At 41.9% G+C, this 20,192-nt stretch overlaps 1 protein-coding gene across 1 annotated transcript in view; it reads right to left on the bottom strand.

Annotated features, from left to right (window-relative positions):
* The window catches only part of LOC113220100 (E3 ubiquitin-protein ligase HERC2-like), a 31,092-nt gene extending 11,847 nt beyond the window's left edge, over positions 1 to 19,245 (bottom strand). The window contains 14 exon segments of the mRNA XM_026448791.1: positions 249 to 358; positions 4,190 to 4,365; positions 8,260 to 8,351; positions 8,433 to 8,542; positions 9,263 to 9,449; positions 13,445 to 13,584; positions 13,691 to 13,762; positions 13,764 to 13,797; positions 15,609 to 15,731; positions 15,829 to 15,870; positions 15,873 to 15,996; positions 17,802 to 17,883; positions 18,852 to 18,961; positions 19,192 to 19,245. Coding sequence (XP_026304576.1) covers positions 249 to 358; positions 4,190 to 4,365; positions 8,260 to 8,351; positions 8,433 to 8,542; positions 9,263 to 9,449; positions 13,445 to 13,584; positions 13,691 to 13,762; positions 13,764 to 13,797; positions 15,609 to 15,731; positions 15,829 to 15,870; positions 15,873 to 15,996; positions 17,802 to 17,867 — 1,276 coding nt within the window. The 5' untranslated portion in view covers positions 17,868 to 17,883; positions 18,852 to 18,961; positions 19,192 to 19,245.
* Between the last annotated feature and the right edge of the window lie 947 nt (positions 19,246 to 20,192).

The raw sequence follows: 20,192 nt of genomic DNA, 5'->3' as shown, positions 1-20,192 counted from the left end.
TCGTCTATGCACTTGTGAAATCTTTTCAAAAGTTTATTTTCTAGTTTACAAGACTGCAATAAGACTATTATATCTAAAGTGAAATTTTCCAAGGAGAGACGCTTCTGAGGGGTAATTTGGTAATGTCTTTTAGTTCGTGTAAAGAAACAGTACAACATATAGAGCGTAAAGTTATTATAAAAACTTCACGAGGTGTGGCTGCTGCCGAGTGCCCCGCCCTGCTGGGTCCCAGGGAGCGGGCCGTAGCTTGGAGCCTTTCAGCCCGCCCAGCTGGTCCTTGTCATTCAGACCCCACACAAACACTTTGGTTCTTATCGCAGCTGCCGATTCCAGCCCAGCAGCCTTCTTTGTAATGAGGCTAACCAAACAAAAAGAAAAGAAAAGAAAAGAAAAGAAAGAAATAGAGGTTATTCAGCATAAAACATTTAAAAAATAAAAAGAAAAGCAACCTCAAGCATTCAAAATTTTATGGTTACTTTCAGAAACTCTTAAAATTTTGCTTTAATAGAATACAACCTGAAGCATGTACAGGAGTAAGTACTCTGGAGGGTCAAATTTTCTAGATACCACCACGATACCTGTTAATACCAGCACTTAATTTCAGCTCTTATTTTGGATGGAAAACGATGATACACTACATTCTCTTTCATCTTAAATACCAACTTGAACATGTGGGAATCATTCCAAGCCATGGAAACAGATGCGCAGCTACCACAAATGGCACTGCAGAGACACAAGAAACCTCCCCAGGAGCCACGCTGGCCTGGCCTTGCAGCAATGTCCCTCAATCTAGACATCTGTTTGGCCAATTATTTTCCCACAGAAAGAATAAAACAGTATGTGGCCACATGACCATGGAGGTACTTTAATACAAACACATGTCCTAATGCTTCTCTCTTCCTTTATACCCTCTGCCCAGGACACCAGCCAGAAGCACCCAATCATCGGCCAGCTGGGCTGAAAGTCCTCGTCTCCTTTCCTTCCCAGAGGACTTGCTCCTTCCACCTTGCTCATCTATTTCCTGACCTGCCCTCGACAGGTTAGGAGTTTATTTATTTTTTGTTTTTTTTGAGACAGGGTCATGCTCTGTCACTCAGGCTGGAATGCAGTGGCATAATCCCAGTTCACTGTAGCTTCAACCTCCCAGGCTCAAGCAATCCTTCTACCTCAGCTGGGACTATAGGTATGCACCACATACCTATAGCTGGGACTATAGGTATGCACCACCATGCCCAACTAATTTTTGCATTTTTTGTAGAGACTATATCGTCAAGGCTGCTCTTGAACTCCTGGGCTCAAGTGATCCTCCCTGCTCAGCCTCCTAAAGTGCTGGGATTACAGGTAGGAGCCACCACACCCAGCAGGTTAGAAGTTTAATCTACAGCATCCAAAACGCTCCAATTCTTGCAACTTCAAAAAAGTATACAGGCCAGTGTTAGATTTTCTTGGCTGATAGTCTGATGCCTGGTGCCGAGAAATTGCTTCTTCTGTATTTGGGGTTTTCACCTTTTTGTTTGCTTTTGCTCTATTTTTATAAGCTAGGATAGATGCCCAAAGGCACCAGAGACTGGCTTCTAGACAGGTATCACTTTTTTCACACATTATATAGTAATAAATATTTGCTTTCAGGGTTCCAAATTTCACGTTTTGGAATAAAAGTGAAAAACTCTTTCATCTAATACCAGGCACAGGTGAGCAAGCATATGCACAAAATATTGAAATATCTTGTGACACATTTTTACTTAAAAATATGTATGAGGGCCAGGCATGGTAGCTCACACCTGTAATCCTAGCATTTTGGGAGGCCGAGGTGGGCAGATCCCTTGAGCCCAGGAGTTGGGAGACCAGCCTGGGCAACATGGTAAAACCCCATCTCTACAAAAAAAAAAAAAAAAATGCAAAAAATTAGCCAGGTGTGGTAGCACACACCTGTAATCCCAGCTACTTGGGAGACTGAGGTGGGAGAATCACTTGAACCTGGGAGGCAGAGATTGCAGTGAACTGAGATCATATCACTGCACTCCAGCCTGGTGACAGAGTGAGATCCTATCTCAAAATAGACATATATTTCCCATACACACATGTATATATGTATGGGAAACCAGAACTGATATTCAAGATACTTAATGTCTGGCACCATGTAAGTATCAATCAGCCAGGGTGGAGGCCAGCTGTACATGGTCAACGTGGGAACATCCCAGTTGGGTGCCAGCCTGTAGGAGACTGCCGGGGCCACTGACTCATTCTGAAGTTATTGTCTAATTAATATGATCTTACCAGAAAAAAATCCCATTATAATCAAATATCTAGCTTTTCTTTTGACAATATATTCAATTACATAAAAATCTGATGAATAAGTAACGCTCAAAACATTTTTGGTTATTCCACATATACAATATTATGTACTAATAATTTTACGGGCGGGCGCGGTGGCTCATGCCTGGAATCTCAGCACTTTGGGAGGCCAAGGTGGGTGCATCACAAGGTCAGGAGATCGAGACCATCCTGGCTAATACGGTGAAACCCTGTCTCTACTAAAAATACAAAAAATTTTGCCCAATTCATTTTAGTAGCTATTGAGTAAGAAAATGCTAATCTATAATCCTTTTATTAAAAATCCCACTGACTTCCTTATTTAAGTGAACTGGTACTGTCCCTATTTAATTAGTATCTATAGACGCAATCAGTTTGAACTATAGCATATAGTATAATATATATTCTAGATAAGGTAATGTTATAGATACTATTTTCTTTTCAACTTCTACACAAAGTTTCTGAAATAAAACAGGACAGAATCCAAAGCCAAGATCAGAGTCCTAGAATAACCTGATTTATTACCAGAGCCGCTACCCCCACTTCTGTCTATATAATGCGCTCAACAATGCCACAGGGCAGCGCTCTGTTGTCTCCTTATGTCACACGCTGCCAAGTACTTAGAGCACAGGGCGTCTTGGTCAACAGAGTCCAGCCATCACTGGCGGCTTGCCTCCTGTGCCCGGTCACACCAGCAATCCAAAGCGCCTTGGGAAAGTTAACAACAAACCCATTTATTTTGCATACCCTTTGACAGTAATTTCACTTTCAGCAATTTATCTAGGTAAATACAACTTCTATGAGGACACTGACTATCCTCCATTGTTACTATCCGTTATTATCCACTGTTTGCCGCTGGGATGGTAAACAAGGCTTAGAGCAGCCCCTGCACATATAAGTTCTAGATACATGCCCTGGGAAATGCACAAGCATGCAAAAACTTCGCAGATATCATTCTTCTCCCCTAGCACGTTGTCTTCCCTATCAGAAACGCCCTTGCCTGCCCACTTCGTTTCAATAATTCTGACTTCTGTACGTATGGCCTGGGGGGAAGTTTTCCTTGTCCTGACAGATCAATGCTCCAATGTACTCTCCAGGCTGCATGCAATTCTTCCTGCCTCTTACCAAAGCCCTAACATTACACTGATGCGTGTGTCTGTCTTATTTTATTTTGCATGTTCATCACAGTATTCCCAGTATACATAACTGGGAATGGCCCACAGTAGGTGTTCAAAAGATGTTGAATGAATAAATACAGTAACAGTCATCACCACAGTGCTCACACAAAATAAGGAATTGAGTGAGTAAACGAGAAAAGTCATAAGACAAAATACTGCACTCAAAAATTACAGGACAGAAGACTAATCATATGGAAATTCTAGAGACGGACAGTAGTGGTGGTTGCACAAAAATGTGAATGTCCTTAATGCCACTGAACTGTACACTTAAAATGGTAAACAATATATATATTTCACCATAATACAAAATAAATATATTTTTTAACGTTAATGATAAAAAACTTAGCAAAAAGAGCTTTAAAATATATCATACAACTTCTGTAGGAAAATACATGTAGTACCACAAAAAAAGGAAAACTACAAAGGTATATACCAAAATAGTAACAGTGATATTTCAGGTAGAGATATTAAACATTTTCACTTCCCTCTTTTAACGGTATTTTTCTAAATATAATGTGTTTCTACATTAAACACTTTATTTTTAAAAATTACAATTTTTGAAAACAACTGTAATTTACTATTCTTGTGGACATAAAATGACTCTCAGTATGAGACACACTCTAATTAAATGTTTCCTTTTGAAAGTGAGGATCCAGGAATGCAGCCCGAGGTGAGTGCTTGTAACAAATGGCTCTCACCTTCCGCTGTTGTCTTTCTCATCCTCCTCCTCTTCGTTATCTGAAGCTAAGAAAGGAACTGCAGCCAAATCTTCCTCCTCTGCCCGGATCCGTCCCAGCAGGATGAGACCATGGATTTTACAATCGATTCCTGAGCTCCTGCACTGCTTTATGGCAATTTCAATATACCTGTGATACTAGACACAAAAACAGTGATCTACAGACTTTGTAGAATCAAGCATATTAGATCCTCTAACTGGAGAGCGGGGTGTGTGAGACATGAACATGTTCACACAGTTAGAGCTCCTTTACTTCAGTTCTGGAAATACCAACTGAGTTACTCAAAGTTAATGCAGCCACATCTGAGTAATGTTTGCTTCAAAAGAAGTGATCAGCTCATCGAGATGTCTACCTGAGGCATGAGACACTCACTGATTTTCTTCCTTAAAGTTTTAAATAGGATGACAGCCTTACTGAATGACTGCAAACTCTTCTGTCTTAGAGCTTTCTTGAACCAAGATGCCTTAACTAAGGAAGAGATTAAATGTCAGGTAGTAACAGACCTTTCATCCTTTTTAAAACATAAAGCAGATTTGAACATACACAAATTGGAACAAATAGTACAAAGAACTCCATGACTCCATGACCCAGCTCAACAGTTACCAACATGTGACCAATCTTGTTCAGATGTGGATTATCATTTAAAAATTCTAGGCATTATGTTGTTTCAAAACGTCAGTATGTATCACTGAATTAAGGAGGTTTGGGTTTTTTGTTTATTGCTTTTTGTTTTTTTTTTTTTTTTGAGATGGAATCTGACTTGTTGCCCAGACTGGAGTGCAGTGGTGCAATCTTGGCTCACTGCAACCTCTGCCTCCTGGGTTCAAGCAATTCTCCAACCTCAGCCTCCTGAGTAGCTGGGACCATAGGCGCGTACCACCACACCCGGCTAATTTTTTGTATTTTTAGTAGAGACAGGGTTTCACCATGTTGGCCAGGCTGGTCTTGAACTTCTAACCTCAGGTGATCCACCTGCCTCAGCCTCCCAAAGTGCTGGGATTACAGGCATGAGCCATCGCACCCGGCCGGAATTAAGGAGTTTTTTGAAAACCATATCCACATTGCTATTATCACAGCACAAACAATAATTCCCATATCATCCAATATGCTACAGTCATCAAACTTTTCTGATTATCTCTTGTCATTCTATTGTTGCCTCATTCAAATCAGAACACAAGCAAGAGGCAACCTTCCTCCATTCTGCCTTTGCCATGCATTTAGTGGAGCTGGTCTATTTGTCCTGCAAATGTCCCACACCCCATGTGGCAGACATTCTTCTCCCCGGTATGCATGCCTGTTGTGGTATTAACGACATTCCTCTATCCCTGTACTTCATGTGAACAAAGAGGGATGTGTCTCGAAGCGCACACTAACAATTACTTTTTAACGACCTGATCAAACCTCAAGATCTACCATTTCATAGGAAATACAGGTTGACCACCACCACAGGGATGCAAAAGCCAAGCTGAGAACATAAAGAATGCTATGGGAAAATATTACTCAGTTTCTTTTTTCTTTAGCAAGGAAAAAAACCGAGAGAGGCTAAAGTGTAGTGCAGAATGCAAACATCATCTGAATCAAGATTCACACAAACCAACTGCAAAAGGACATTTACAAGATACCTAGGAAAATCTGGACACTGACTGGATTATTATATGACATTAAAGAGTAATTGTTGGCCAGGCATGGTGGCTCACGCCTGTAACCCCAGCACTTTGGGAGGCCGAGGCGGGCTGATCACGAGGTCAGGAGATGAAGACCATCCCGGCTAACACGGTGAAACCCCATCTCTACTAAAAATACGAAAACAAAATTAGCCGGGCATGGTGGCGGGCACCTATAGTCCCAGCTACTCGGGAGGCTGAGGCTGGAGAATGGCGTGAACCCGGGTGGCGGAGCTTGCTTGCAGTGAGCTGAGATCACGCCACTGCACTCCAGCCTGGGCGACAGAGCGAGAACCATCTCAAAAAAAAAAAAAAAGTAATTATTAGAGCTGTGATAATGGTATCAGGGTTATATTTTGTTAAGCCCTGTTAGAGATGAATATTGAAGCAAGTGCTCCTGAAATAAGATCTTGCTGCGGCAGGGAAGAGAGGTGGGAGGCAGGAAGTGAAATATGACGGCAAAATGTAGATAATGTTGAAGCTGGGTCACAGGTTTGTGGGGGTTCCAGCATACTTTCTATTTTTGTTTACATGTTAGAAAATTCCTGGCTGGATGTGGTGCCTCATGCTTGTAAATCCCAGCACTTTGGGAGGCCAAGGTGGGCAGATCACCTGAGGTCAGGAGACCTGACCAGCCTGGCCAACATGACAAAACTCCATCTCTACTAAAAATACAAAAATTAGCCGGGTGAGGTGGCGGGCACCTGTAACCCCAGCTACTTGGGAGGCTGCGGCAGGAGAATTACTTGAACCCGGGAGGCAGAGGTTGCAAAGAGCTGAGATCTGCCCCTGCACTCCAGCCTGGGGGACAGAGTAAGACTCAGTCTCAAAAAAAAAGAAAAGAAAATTGCATAACAAACTATTTGTACAGCAAGGGCCATGCTTAACATTCAGTGGCCCCACATGAATGGTATGTTCTAGTTCTTTGGTCAGTTGGGGACACGCAGGTTAGGTCAGGAGTTTTCCATTTACTCACAATGCTTCGTATTTCTCATGTACATGACATACACTAAATATCACAGGATAAATTGTTTTGAATTGAAAATTTCTTGAAAGTAAACATATCTTTTATGAATTATCTCAGTTGTTGATTTAATTAATTAGTTATTGGTTTGGTAAAGTAAAAATATACTCTGAACTACATAACTAAGGCACTCTACAGGCTGTATTCGGTTACACTGTAATAAGTTACCAGTAAAATGCATTAAAATTCAAGATTAATTTTTTCAGAAAAATTCAATATTATCTTTCATTTTTATAATTTGCCAATTTCTTCACTTATTAGCACCACTGGTATTGACTATAATGAATTAGTGTATTACAAAAATAGTTCAATGACATTCCAGAATAAATGGTGACTATAGTGAATGTACTACATATTTCAAAATTGCTAAAAGAAGATTTTAAATGTCCTCACCACAAAAAAGTGATAAATATTTGAGGTGATGGACACATTATTTAGCATGATTTGATCATTCCACAAAGTATACGTGTAACAGAACATCACAGTGTTCTGCAAAAATATATACAAATTATTACAAATTACTATTTGTCAATTAAAACTAAAATAAAACTTTTTAAAAAATGAAGTTGGCTGCATTTAATTTAAAAATAAACTCATTTGTTATAAACTTTAAATGAATACAAAAATCAACTACTTGATATTTTTATCTGCTATCATTCTATTTAGTCAACACAAGACAACAGTATAGGTAGTACAAAAATCTGTCTTAATTTGTCTTATTTTACATATATTCAATGTATTAAAATCGTGCTGACATCGTATGTGGAAAGATTTACTGAAAATTTGAGAGACAGAGAATTGCTGATCTGTAGTACATGGGTACTGTTTAAAAGAACCTTCACTGATTCTTTCAAACTTTTCCAGAGATAAACTTAGATTCATTTTGACAGTTGTCTTATTATCAAAAAATTGCCACTCCGTGACAAGTTCAGCACTTGATGCCAATAAGTGTGACAACAAGAAAGCAACTTCAGCGTCACACATGTGGTCAGGAAAACCACCAGAAACTAAGAGATTTTTAATGAAAACCAAAGTGTTCAGATGCAAACAGCAACCTGAAATGCCTGATGACAACTTTTGCTAGGAGCACTTACCCAGCATACCTTTGCTACCAAAGAAAGTGAGAATGAAATTTATTTTGCTTCCTTTTCAAGCTGATCTGATAAGCAGCAAATTCAAGTTGTGTAAAGTAAGTTGTATCTTTTAAAGTGTCAAAATTTAAAACAGATAAAACTAATTATTTAAAGGGGGGAAACTGGGCTCAATGCTAGCACAGAAATGGCCAAGTCACCTCCCTTGTCACTTGCAAATCATCCAAATGGAACACTACCACAGCTACTTACCTCTGTGCAGTCATTCAGAAGGGGCACTGTGGTGTCAGAAGGGTTAATATTGATTGTCTTTAGTTCAATAAGGTTATTCAGGGAATTTCCACCTAGGAAAAAATGGTAAAGAATCAAACAAAGGCGTTTTTATTATAGAAGGTACTTCTTTTTAGGTAAACTAACTGAATTACCTGACACTACAACCAGGGATGGCATGTAGCTACTGTCAGCAGGATCTACGATCATTTTTAACCTATGAACAAGAACATCTGGGAAAATCTCCAAACGAATCCAGTGCTTTAGAAAAACAAAAATCACATTCTCAGTTAGCAAAATTCAGCTATATTTTAGCGACTACAATAGTATCACTGAAGCTTGAATCTACATGAGATTTTTTCAATATAAAACGTGGCATGAGAGAGAATTTTCCCTCACCCTAGCAGCAACAAGAATATTCTACCTCATTCTTTGATCATTAGAGAAAAGTCTCACTCTAAGCCCCAGAAACAATGTATCTATATACTCCTGGCCTAGGGTGGTCCTTTTACCCACCAAATGAGTGACAGAAAACACTAGAGTCGAGATGGAGAAAGGCCCTGTCCTCAAGTCTGACCTGTGTGCCCACGAGGTGCCCCCATGGGTTGGTGTAATCACAACAGCACTCCGATGTGCAACACAAATTTAAATTTGCTAGACCATACTAGAAAAACTTCTAACCAGAAGCAAATCTGAATTCATACATTTTATGTGGGAGAGGAGGGAAAAAAGCCCGACCACATCCTCTATCAAGTGGTCAGTTAGATAAAATCTACTACTCACATTGTTTAAAATCTCTGACAATAAACTTGGATGGTATTTAATTCTGTAATTTTGAAATAACTTACAAATTAAAATATAAAGTGAGTACTGACAGGTGCTATCAGCAAAACTTTGCAGGCTGCTCAAAGTTCATTTTGAAAATGTACAGGGCAAAACCACCCGTGTGAATGTGCCCGCTGCTGTGCCCCATCACACGCTCTTTCCTTGCGACCCTGATGACTGCCAGCAGGGCTCGCTGCCGTCGATGAGACGGGATGCCTGGTTCACGGAGGACGACACGTTCAGGCTCTTCGCCATGCGGGACCAGCTGTCCAGCAGCATGCCTCGCTGGCTGCTGTGGCAACGCTTCAGCTGTTTTCCAGAACAGCCACAAAATACCGCAGACTGACCTATTTCGTGATGGTCAAAAAGAGAATTAACCCCTGCTGAACTGGGGAGAAAGAAACATCCTGATCAGGTGGTCAAGAATATTACATAGTGAGGAGCTTCTTTCTAAAAGAAAAATAGAAAGTTTCAAACTGAAAGGAGCTAATAAATGCCACAAATGGCTTCCCTAGTCAAGATATATTACACCAATTTATGAGATGAAGTCCACATAATGGTATGATTTATTCTACTAAAACCTCCCGGGAAACAACAGCAGATTAATATATTTCCAAACAAACAGGATACAAATAAGCTGTGGGAAAAATTCAATAACAGCACTCACAAAAACCATTCTTATTAAAAATGCTTTTATAAATACAAGGCAAAAAGTAAATTGTAAAGTGCTTCCACTTTCATTAATGGCAAATCTGGAATTCAACTGGCATTCCCCATCGAGGACAACTACTAAAGCCAGACAAAACACACAAAAATAAATAAATCCTCTTCAAACTATCAGAATTCATGAGATAATAAAGAATTACAAGGTCAGAACCACCGGAAGACTCGAGGCAAATGGAGGTGTCAAGATGACACACACCATGGATCAGAGGCTGCTGCTCCCTGATGGCATCCCCAGGTTCCCAGCAAAGTCCCTGAGGGGGCACATCGCATTTCAACAGCTGCGTAAAGGGAAGGGAAAGGAATGGGGTCCAGAAAGACCAGAAAGGCTGAGGATGCCACAGAAACGCAACTCACCCTTGGAACCCCAACAGAAAATACCCCAAAAGTCAGGGTCAACTACGAAGGGTCTCTGGGTTCCCCTTTTTTTTCCTCAACAGATTGCAGCTCAGCATAAAATCACCTCCATCAATGAATGCTGATTAAGGTGAGCCCAGAGAGTCACTAACCTTTACCAAGTATCTCACAGAACAATCTTCTCTCCTCCATTCCTTGGAGAATAACATTAGCCTCAAACTGAGTCAAGAAATAATTTTTTAAATACAATGTGCAGTGCATAATGACACATGTAGAGGCAAGAAAACGTGACTAAAAATTACCAGAAATGACAGGATAGAAACAGACCCACCAGGGCCCCATATACTGGAGTTAGAAGACACAGACTTTAATATAGTAACTATGCTCACTGTGTTCAGAAAGACAGTATCTCAGCACAGAACCAAAAACCACTGAAAATAAAATACAACTGATACATCCAATCATTAAAATTAAGAACTTAATGAGTAAGTTAAGAACACACTGAACTCAGCTGAAGAGAAAGCAGAAATATCTGGAATGAAGAACTGAGGAGCAGAAGTTTAGAAAACATAACAAGTAGGTAAAAGATGTGCAGGACAGAGGTTAGGCCTAACACAAGTGAAAGAGGAGTCCCCCCCAAAAAGACAGAAAAGAGAATAGAGCAGAGGCAACATGTGAAGAAATACTGAAAGACAGAATTTTCCCAAAGAGACAAAAGATATCATGCCCCAGAAGCCCTACCAACCTCAAGAAAGATAAACATCTCCATGCACATGTAAAACCTGTGCAAGATGAAAACAAAAAGACCCTCTCAAAAGCAGATGAAGGAAAAATCAAAAGATTGATGGGCTTTAATGAATCACAATTAGACTTCCAGCCAACTTCAGGAGCAAAAATATTAACCACATTGCAGTGGAATAGTATTTTTAAAGTGCTGAAAGAAAACACCTAGCAAAAAGACTTTTCAATAATAAAGAAATACATTTTCAGACATACAAAAACACATAATTTGTAACCAACAAAGACACATTTTTAAAAATATTAAGGGGTATTTTCAGGCAGGAGACAAACAGTATAGATGGAAAATTAAAGAGGAAGAAAAAAGTGGAGAGAAATTACAAAGTATGCAGAAAAATCTAAATGAATATTGACTACATAAAAATCATTACATGCCCTGCATGTATTGTTTGACCCTTTGACTTTTTTTATTTTTTATTCTTTTTTTTTTTTGAGACGGAGTCTCCCTCTGTCACCCAGGCTGGTGTGCAGTGGTGCGATCTCGGCTCACTGCAAGCTCCGCCTCCCGGGTTAACGCCAGTCTCCTGCCTTAGCCTCCTGAGTAGCTGGGACTACAGGTGCCTGCCACCATGCCTGGCTAATTTATTATATTTTTTAGTAGAGATGAGGTTTCACCATGTTAGCCAGGATGGTCCCGATCTCCTGACCTCATGATCTGCCTGCCTCGGCCTCCCAAAGTGCTGGGATTACAGGAGTGGGTCATGAGGTCGGGAGATCGAGACCATCCTGGCTAACATGGTGAAACCCCATCTCTACTAAAAATACAAAAAATTAGCCGGGTGTGGTGGCGGGTACCTGTAGTCCCAGCTGCTCGGGAGGCTGAGACAGGAGAATGGCGTGAACCCGGGAGGTGGAGCTTGCAGTGAGCCGAGATTGCACCACTGCACTCCAGCTTGGGTGACATGAGCCTCTGCACCCAGCCGATCCTTTGACATTTTATGAACATTTTCTGTGCGCCTAAAAGAATATCTTCCATAGTTCTGTTAGATGTGTATTTGTATAAAATGTATAAAATTTTAACTGGATGCGGTGGCTCATGCACATAATCCCAGCACTTTGGGAGGCCAAAGTGGGTGGGCGGATCACATGAGGTCAGGAGTTCAAGACCAGCCTGGCCAACATGGTGAAATCTCACCTCTACTAAAAATATAAAAATTAGCCAGGCATGGTGGTGGGAGCCTGTAGTCCCAGCTACTTGGGAGGCTGAGGCAGGAGAATCGCTTGAACCCAGGAGATGGCGGTTGCAGTGAGCCAGGATCGCACCACTGCACTCCAGCCTGGGCAACAGAGTGAGACTCCGTCTCAAAAAAAAGAAAAAAAAAATGTTAAATATGTTAAGAACATAAAAATCAAAATGAAGATAAATGATGTTAAAGAGAACTAAGGTCTTTGCCATTGTTTAGGAGAATATACTAAATAATAATAGATTTAAATGAGTCAAAAATAGATGTTATAATTTATATCTTAAGTAACTACTAAAACTAAAAATGTATATAACATATACACTCCTTACAGAGTGAGACTCTGTCTCAAAAACATAATAATTAAAAAAAATACAGAAGTTAGCTGAGCTTGGTGGCACAGGCCTGTAATCCCAGCTACTTAGGAGGCTGAGACAGGAGACTCGCTTGAACCCAGGAGGTGGCGGTTACAGTGAGCCAGGATCATGCCACTGCACTCCAGCCTGGGCAACAGAGTGAGACTCTGTCTCACAAAGAAAAAAAGTGATATATACATACAGTGGAATATTATTCAGCCACTAAAAAGGAGAACGTTCTGACACATGCTACAATATGGATGAAGCTTGAAGACATTAGGCTAAACACAAAAGGATAAATCTTATATGGTTCCATCTAGATGAGGTGTCTGGAGTGGTCATATTCATAGAGACCAAAGTCAGATTCAAGGTTACCAGGGTGAGGGAGGAGGAAGTAGGGCAGTTAAATTGCTTACTGGGTACAGAGTTTTTCATTGGAGTGGTGAAAAGTTTTGGTAATAGACAGCTGTGATGGTTGTGCAACAATGTACTTAAGGTACTAAATACCCCGAATTACAAACTTCAAAAATGCTTAAATGGCTAATTTTAAGTTATATATATTTTGCCACAAGGAAAAACATAATAAGGTATATAAATTTAAAAACTCACTCTCCATCTAACCAATTCCACATGCCATGCAACTAAACAGTGACTAGTTTCTTCAGATTCTTTTAATGTTTTTTAATGGAAATACAAGCAAACAAGTCTAGTTATTCTATTTCTTCCCCGACACGCCATCTTGATTTTTTTAAAAAAGCCAGCGAGTCATCCGTGGGTAGGACTGTCACTTCCATTTCGCTGTACTCACTCTACAGAGTTCACAGAATACACAGGAACCTTAAAACAACAAATTCCAATACACTGTGCTCCACAGCAAGAACTTCATTCATATTCGGTGGAAGAGAGAATATAAACATTCTGCCATACCTGGTTCATTTGTTCTGCCAAATGTATGCCTGGTATTGTGTTTTTTGGTCTTGAAACACGTTTCACAAAAATCAAAGTCCTCACAGTTTCTGCATTTGATTCTGGATCCACTGATAGGAAACATCTGACATCCATCACACCTATTTGTAAAACAGCAACGGAGTTAAGAAAGGTCATTTATTAAACTTAATTCAACAGAAAACCATTCGTCCCAAAGCAAATCTAGCAATCATAAAAACAACTCACGTAACCCCAGGATGAATACTGGGGACCAACTCTATTTCTGACAGCAACCCAGTCCAGTGAGTCTGCTGGGGAGTCGACAATGGTATCTTTTCCATTGGCACTGAAAGCTAGGTCAGAACAGACATCACCTGATCCATCTTCCTCTTCACCAATAAAAACCTGAACCTGAAACTGCACCCAGCCATGTCACACTACACTGCAGTCATTTGTTTTTTACAGAGAGTATATCTTCTAGAGATAGCTACTAAAATACTTATGGATGAAATAATACATGATGTCAGCGGCTGGTTTCAAAATAATCCCAAGAAGGGAGCATGAATAATTTTGGCCGTGAGGTGACAAATGTCAAAGCCAGGTAATGAGCACATGGAGGTTCGTTGTAAACTACATTCTTTACTTTTGTATTAGATTTAAAACAGGACATTTTGGTTTTTAATTCCACCAAGTCAACAATTCCATATACCACCTTTGGCATCTCAGCAAATAAAAACCACATTAATAAAGACTTATTTTGTCCTTTGATAACAGCAATGTGTCACTCAAAACAAAGAAACCAAATTCTTATTTTTAAAATTTGTCTTGTTTTGATTTGCAAATACTTTAACAATCTCTTAAGCAAAGAACAATGTTTAAAGTAAAATATTAAATAATCCATTTGTTCTTATGTAACATGAGAAGTTCTAAGAACCTCTCACCACTGAGGAACCACCACCAATTGTGGCCATTTTCTAAGCGATTTGATGAAAAGAGAGCTTTCCACAAGGTTCAAACGAACAATCTCTTTATGGCATCAAGAGTTTATAAAACTATACACATACTTATCTCTCATGCAACTGTTAAAACGGACATAGTATACCTTTCAAAGTGTGCCACGGATTTGATTTGGAATCTCAATAGTATCATATTAAATATAATCTGAGAATTGTTTCCAGTTCCTAATTCCCATCATTAGCACATCTCCACGTCTTAAATTCAGTCCTAAATTTTTATATAGCATGAAAAAGAGAGCCAGGCGTGGTGGCTCACACCTGTAATCCCAACACTTTGGGAGACCGAGATGGGCGGATCAACAGGTAAGGAGTTTGAGACCAGCCTGGCCAACACGGTGAAACCCTGTCTCTACTGAAAATACAAAAATTAGCCAGGCATGGTGGTGGGCACCTGTAATCCCAGCTACTCTGGAGCCTGAAACCGGAGAATTGCTTAAACCCAGGGGCGGAGGTTGCAGTGAGCCGAGATGGCCCCACTGCACTCCAGCCTGGTCAGTGGCGGAGAAAGAAAAAGCAGTCCTGACAGTCAGGAGCTGGCCTGTTAATGTCAGTGTTAGGCCATTTCACAGAACAACTGACAGGACAAGTTTACAGAACACCAGCATCAGATAAGGCCACTCTGACTGATGGATCAAGGCACAACCAAAACCCCTCCTTAACCGTGTATGATTAAAGTCGATTCTAATCCAAACCACAGACAACCACAAACCACCACACAGTCCCCTATCTGGTGATATGAATGACTGCTTCCTTACCAATCACAACTTTAGCATGGCTCCATTCTTTCTGCCTGCTAGGTAAATTTATTAAGACACCCCGTCTTAGAATTACCCCTGCTTCTTTGACCCCTCCCCCGAATACCCAACATAAACTTCATTAGTCCTCACTTACTCCCTCTGATGGAGACACCCATTCCCCAAGGTGTGTGTTCTCCTGCACTGCAATGAGTTAATATTAATAAATCTGACTGTTTCACTGCAGCTGAGTTCCTCTGTAGCCTTTGGCAGAAGGCACCGACAAGCAAAAGAACACTCTATCTCTTTCCTCACACTTGTTTTCTTTTTTGTGCTTAAACAAAAAGAAATACTGAGTACACATGCGTTAATGAAAAGTTAACAGCAGGAATTTTATTACCCAGATAATATTACCTTTCACAACCCCCACACTCTGATGAGTCACAGATCCCCACTGGTATTTCGGTGTGGCAACAGAGGCTTTGACCCGCACTTTATCACCAATCTTGACGTGAGAAGAACTTGGTGGAGGATAGCCTACAGATTTCAATAACAAATCATTATAATCAGCATTCATTTATAGGAATTCTGTCTCTAAGAAAAAGCAAAAGCACTGAACAAAGAATGTGCTCACCTATAAGTTCCACATGAATGTACCTAACCCAGTAGGTACCCCTTTCTGCTGCCAGTCACACTGCACATTGAGATCATGCAATCCATCTCTGTCCAGCTTGATGACTTTGCCAACATCACCTTCACACACTTCTTCATACGCTTGGCAGCATCTAACCATCATTCCCACCTAGAATTAAAATGAAATTGGACATCCAGTCCATCTGTACACGGGTGAAATGAGTCACGATAAGTGGTATTACTCTATTATTAATAAAGAAATTTGAGCCGGGTGTAGTGGCTCAAGTCTGTAATCCCAGCACTTTGGGAGGCCGAGACGGGCGGATCACGAGGTCAGGAGATCAAGACCATCCTGGCTAATACGGTGAAACCCCATCTCTACTAAAAAATACAAAAAACTAGCCGGGTAAGGTGGCGGGCGCCTGTAGTCCCAGCTACTCGGGAGGCTGAGGCAGGAGAATGGCGTAAACCCGGGAGGCGGAGCTTGCAGTGAGCTGAGATCCGGCCACTGCACTCCAGCCTGGGCGACAGAGCAAGACTCCATCTCAAAAAAAAAAAAAAAAGAATTTTGATTGGGCATGGTGGCTCACATCTGTAATCCTAGCACTTTGGGAGGCTGAGGCAGGAGGATCGCTTGAGCTCAGGAGTTTGAGACAAACCTGGGCAACATGGCGAAACGCCATCTCTACCAAAACTACAAAAATTAGCCGGGCATGGTGGCACATGCCTATGGTCCCAGCTACTTGGAAGACTGAGTTGAGAGGACTGCTTGAACCTGGAAGGTGGAGGGTAAGTACAATGAGCCAAGAGCACACCACTGCACTCCAGCCTGAGTGACAAAGTGAGATCCCAGCTCCAAAAAAAAGAAGAATTTCATCTAGCACCCAGAGTGCGTTCTAAGTATTATTTAATGCTAAAGTGAACAGAAACTCTTTAGAAAACTGGCTGGCTTTGTGTCTCAGGCAGGAAATATATAGGAAGAGCCTGGATCAACCTGTGTCATAAAGCAAGAGAGCTTTCAAAGATTACCAGGTTCACTCAAAAGCATCCTCTGATCATCAAAAACATAACAGTGGAAACATCACACCCTAAAAGCCAATGGATTGGTCATCATGATAATAAGGAAAACAAAGCTTCCTGGTCATCTTTATACACAGCAGAACACAGTCTCCCTGTATTATCAACAGTAACCAACGTTAATAACAAAGCTTTTTTTCCCAGAAGAGAATTCCAGCTAACGAACTCAGAAAAGATGAAGTTTGAAAATCACTATGGTGCAGCCCCTAATGATAGGTCTAGGTGATGACACTAATGCCTACTGGAGCTATGAGATGGACAATTAATACAGAATGTCATCAAGGAAGGAGCAGGCTCACAAGACCTCACCCACCCAAACCTGTTTGCCTGTTGAGAAGGGGCAGGAGGGAGTACATGCCTATGAAGCTTCCTGCCTGAGATTCAGCCTGGTCCAACCACCCTCCAACCCTAACTCCTACTGTATTGGAGAAACAGGGAGACAGGAAGATGTTAGCCAACACCACAAGGAAGCCACCACCCAATCCAGACTGTAAGACATTTGGAAGACATAGTTTCACCCCCAAATAAACAGCATGAAAGGAGAGGAAGGGAGAAGGAGGGTTACTATGAAATGAATGTTTGTGTCCCCCGCAAAATTCATGAAGTTCCAACTCCTAATGTGGCTGTATTAGGAGACAGGGCCTCTAAGGAGGTCATTAAGGTAAAATCAGGTCCTGAGAGTGGGATCTGACCCAACAGGATTAGGGTCTTTATAAGAGACTTCAGACCGGGCGCGGTGGCTCACGCCTGTAATCCCAGCACTTTGGGAGGCCAAGGCGGGCAGATAACCTGAGGTTAGGAGTTCGAGACCAGCCTGACCAACATGGAGAAACCTCGTCTCTACTAAAAATATAAAATTAACCAGGCGTGGTGGTGCATGTCTGTAATCTCAGCTACCTGGGAGGCTGAGGCAGGAGAATCGCTTGAACCCAGGAGGCAGAGGTTGCAGTGAGCCAAGATCATGTCACTGTGCTCCAGCCTAGGCAACAAGAGCAATACTTCATTTCAAAAATAGTACACACAGTGGCACAGGCACACACAGCGACAGTCCAATGACTCTACCCCAGTACAACCTCTCCCTTATTCAGCTTAAGTTTCAACTTCCCCAAAAGGTTATCTCCAGCTTCTGCCATCTGTACTGATCTCTCTTCCTTCCTTGAAGTCCTAGAATAAGGGATAAGTTACTCATCCTAGCACTTACTCTGCACTGAGAATTGTTTTACTATGGAATATTTTATACGAAGTCAGTAATAAATACCTGAAGGAAATAAGCAGACATACCACCCTGTCCTGTACCTCAAAGCCTTTCAAGTCCCGTGTACCCCATGTCAATCCCAGCCCTTAGGATCCAGAGTGAGAGTAGCAGCTATAAATTCCATGGAGATCAATCTTTTGTTTTTCACTCATTTTACATTTGTCTGAATCCCTTACAACACTGTCAGGGTTGGGCTGCTCTGAGCTTGGCATACATGCACCGCACGATACACATCACTCTGCTTTTCTCCCAGTTTGGGATCTTCCCAGCAGATGCTGTCAGCAATGATGCCCTCAACTCCACCCTGTGGTGTGCATGGCCCATGCCCTCCAGGCTCCTCTTAAGGGACACAAGGGCAGTCACGACTACGCTCATTTCAAGTTCTGCACTGTCCGCTCCCTGCTCAGGGCTCCGGCCCGCATGAAATGGGCTTGCTGGGTTGGTGTGTACACACATCCTTCATTTAAACCTAATGCCAAAGTTCCACGCACAACAGCAAAGTACAAGACGGTTCCCATCACTCATGGGGCTGGCAGACCTCCCAATTTTTACAACCTGGCATTTATAACAACTTTATTTCTGTTCTTTCACAATAAAAGGTTCCACCGAACAGGATAATATGATGAAGAAACTGCTGACTTTTGTTCCTGTAAAAATAATCTAATGGTTCAAGGAAAGGGTGACAACCTTACCTATGGGAGACAGGGTGAACTGTTTGTGAATGAAGGAACAGTGCTGTGGGATTTGTTCTGGCAAACTCCAGAGTGGGGATACAGTTTGAGTAGAGAGAAGGCGGCCAAGGCTGCACGGGGTGGAGAAGAGCAGAAAGGCCAATTCCTGTTGTGTTCCACACATGGGCAGAGAGTTCCTAAGCCATCACCAAGGAGGGGGCATATCCTAGTGTCCACTCCACCCCAGCGCTGCACGTCCGGGCAGCTGGAAACACCTGCACACACTTCTGCGCTCCAGCCTGTCTAGGATATGGCAATATAAAAGGAGAGTGTGTCCCCTACAGGAATGAGCGATACATACAGTGTTCCCATGGCCCAGCCGTCCTCTGTCCCCAAAGCCCAGGAGTACACCTCTCCAGTGGCAGCCAAGGCTACGCAGTGATGACCATCAGAATAGAATGGGCAGCAATTTTACAATGTTTCTGGAGGCAAGGCCTTGGACCAGCTGTGGGGGCCTAAAAAAAGAAAAATAGGAAGAAAAGTCATCATCAGTCCAAGGAAAATGAAATCAGCGCAGCTCTCCTTCATCATGTATCCCCGAGCAAAGCCTGCTCTAACTGGAAGTGGGGCATAAGTGCCTGCAGGCCACGGGGTCGGCTCTCCAGCCCTTCCCACCCAGCACCAACAGAACAGCGGGCAGCCTCCAAGTGTTCTGCGGCAAGACCAGAGCCGACGCAGGGGCAGGGCAGGCTGGCCCCGTGCCACAGAGACATGCAGCTGACAGGGAGGAACACCTCGCTTTAATGAAAACATGCCGTGTCCCAATCTGCCACTATCCCCGTGAGGCCCAACTCCCTCATCGGTCACCTGCCTGGCCACAAAGTCAAATGAGTTTACACATGGAAAATGAGTTTACAAACGGGAATGTCATGATTAGCAATGAGTTTCACTGTAAGGACTTCCTAACCTTCACAACCCAAATCTTGACAATATTACAGTTGAGACCATTAAGCATAATATACAATAAACAGAAGCTTATCAATCTTCAGAAACCCAATGGCTTCAAGAAAGACCAGAGCTTGTGCATCTGCAGTACAGACCCTGCCCCCAAAGGGAACACTGCAGGCACAGTGCCCGGAACACTCACCAGTGTGTCACTATTGTAGGCCTCTGTGTGCACACGGCCATTGCGTGACAGAATCAGGAAGCGCTTCTCTGCACAGGCAAACTGTGTGACTCCCAGGTTGGCCAGGCCTTCGCACTGGATCGGACCAACCACATTAGCATAGTATTTCCATCCTATTAACCCCCAACCTATGACCTCTTGCAATGATCCCTGTAAGAAAAGAAAGTAAATGTTTT

This window comes from Piliocolobus tephrosceles, unplaced genomic scaffold (assembly GCF_002776525.5).
Source record: "Piliocolobus tephrosceles isolate RC106 unplaced genomic scaffold, ASM277652v3 unscaffolded_452, whole genome shotgun sequence".
NCBI classification, from domain to species: domain Eukaryota; kingdom Metazoa; phylum Chordata; class Mammalia; order Primates; family Cercopithecidae; genus Piliocolobus; species Piliocolobus tephrosceles.
Note: the sequence above shows the minus strand (reverse complement) of the source record. Positions and strands in the feature narration are given on the sequence as shown.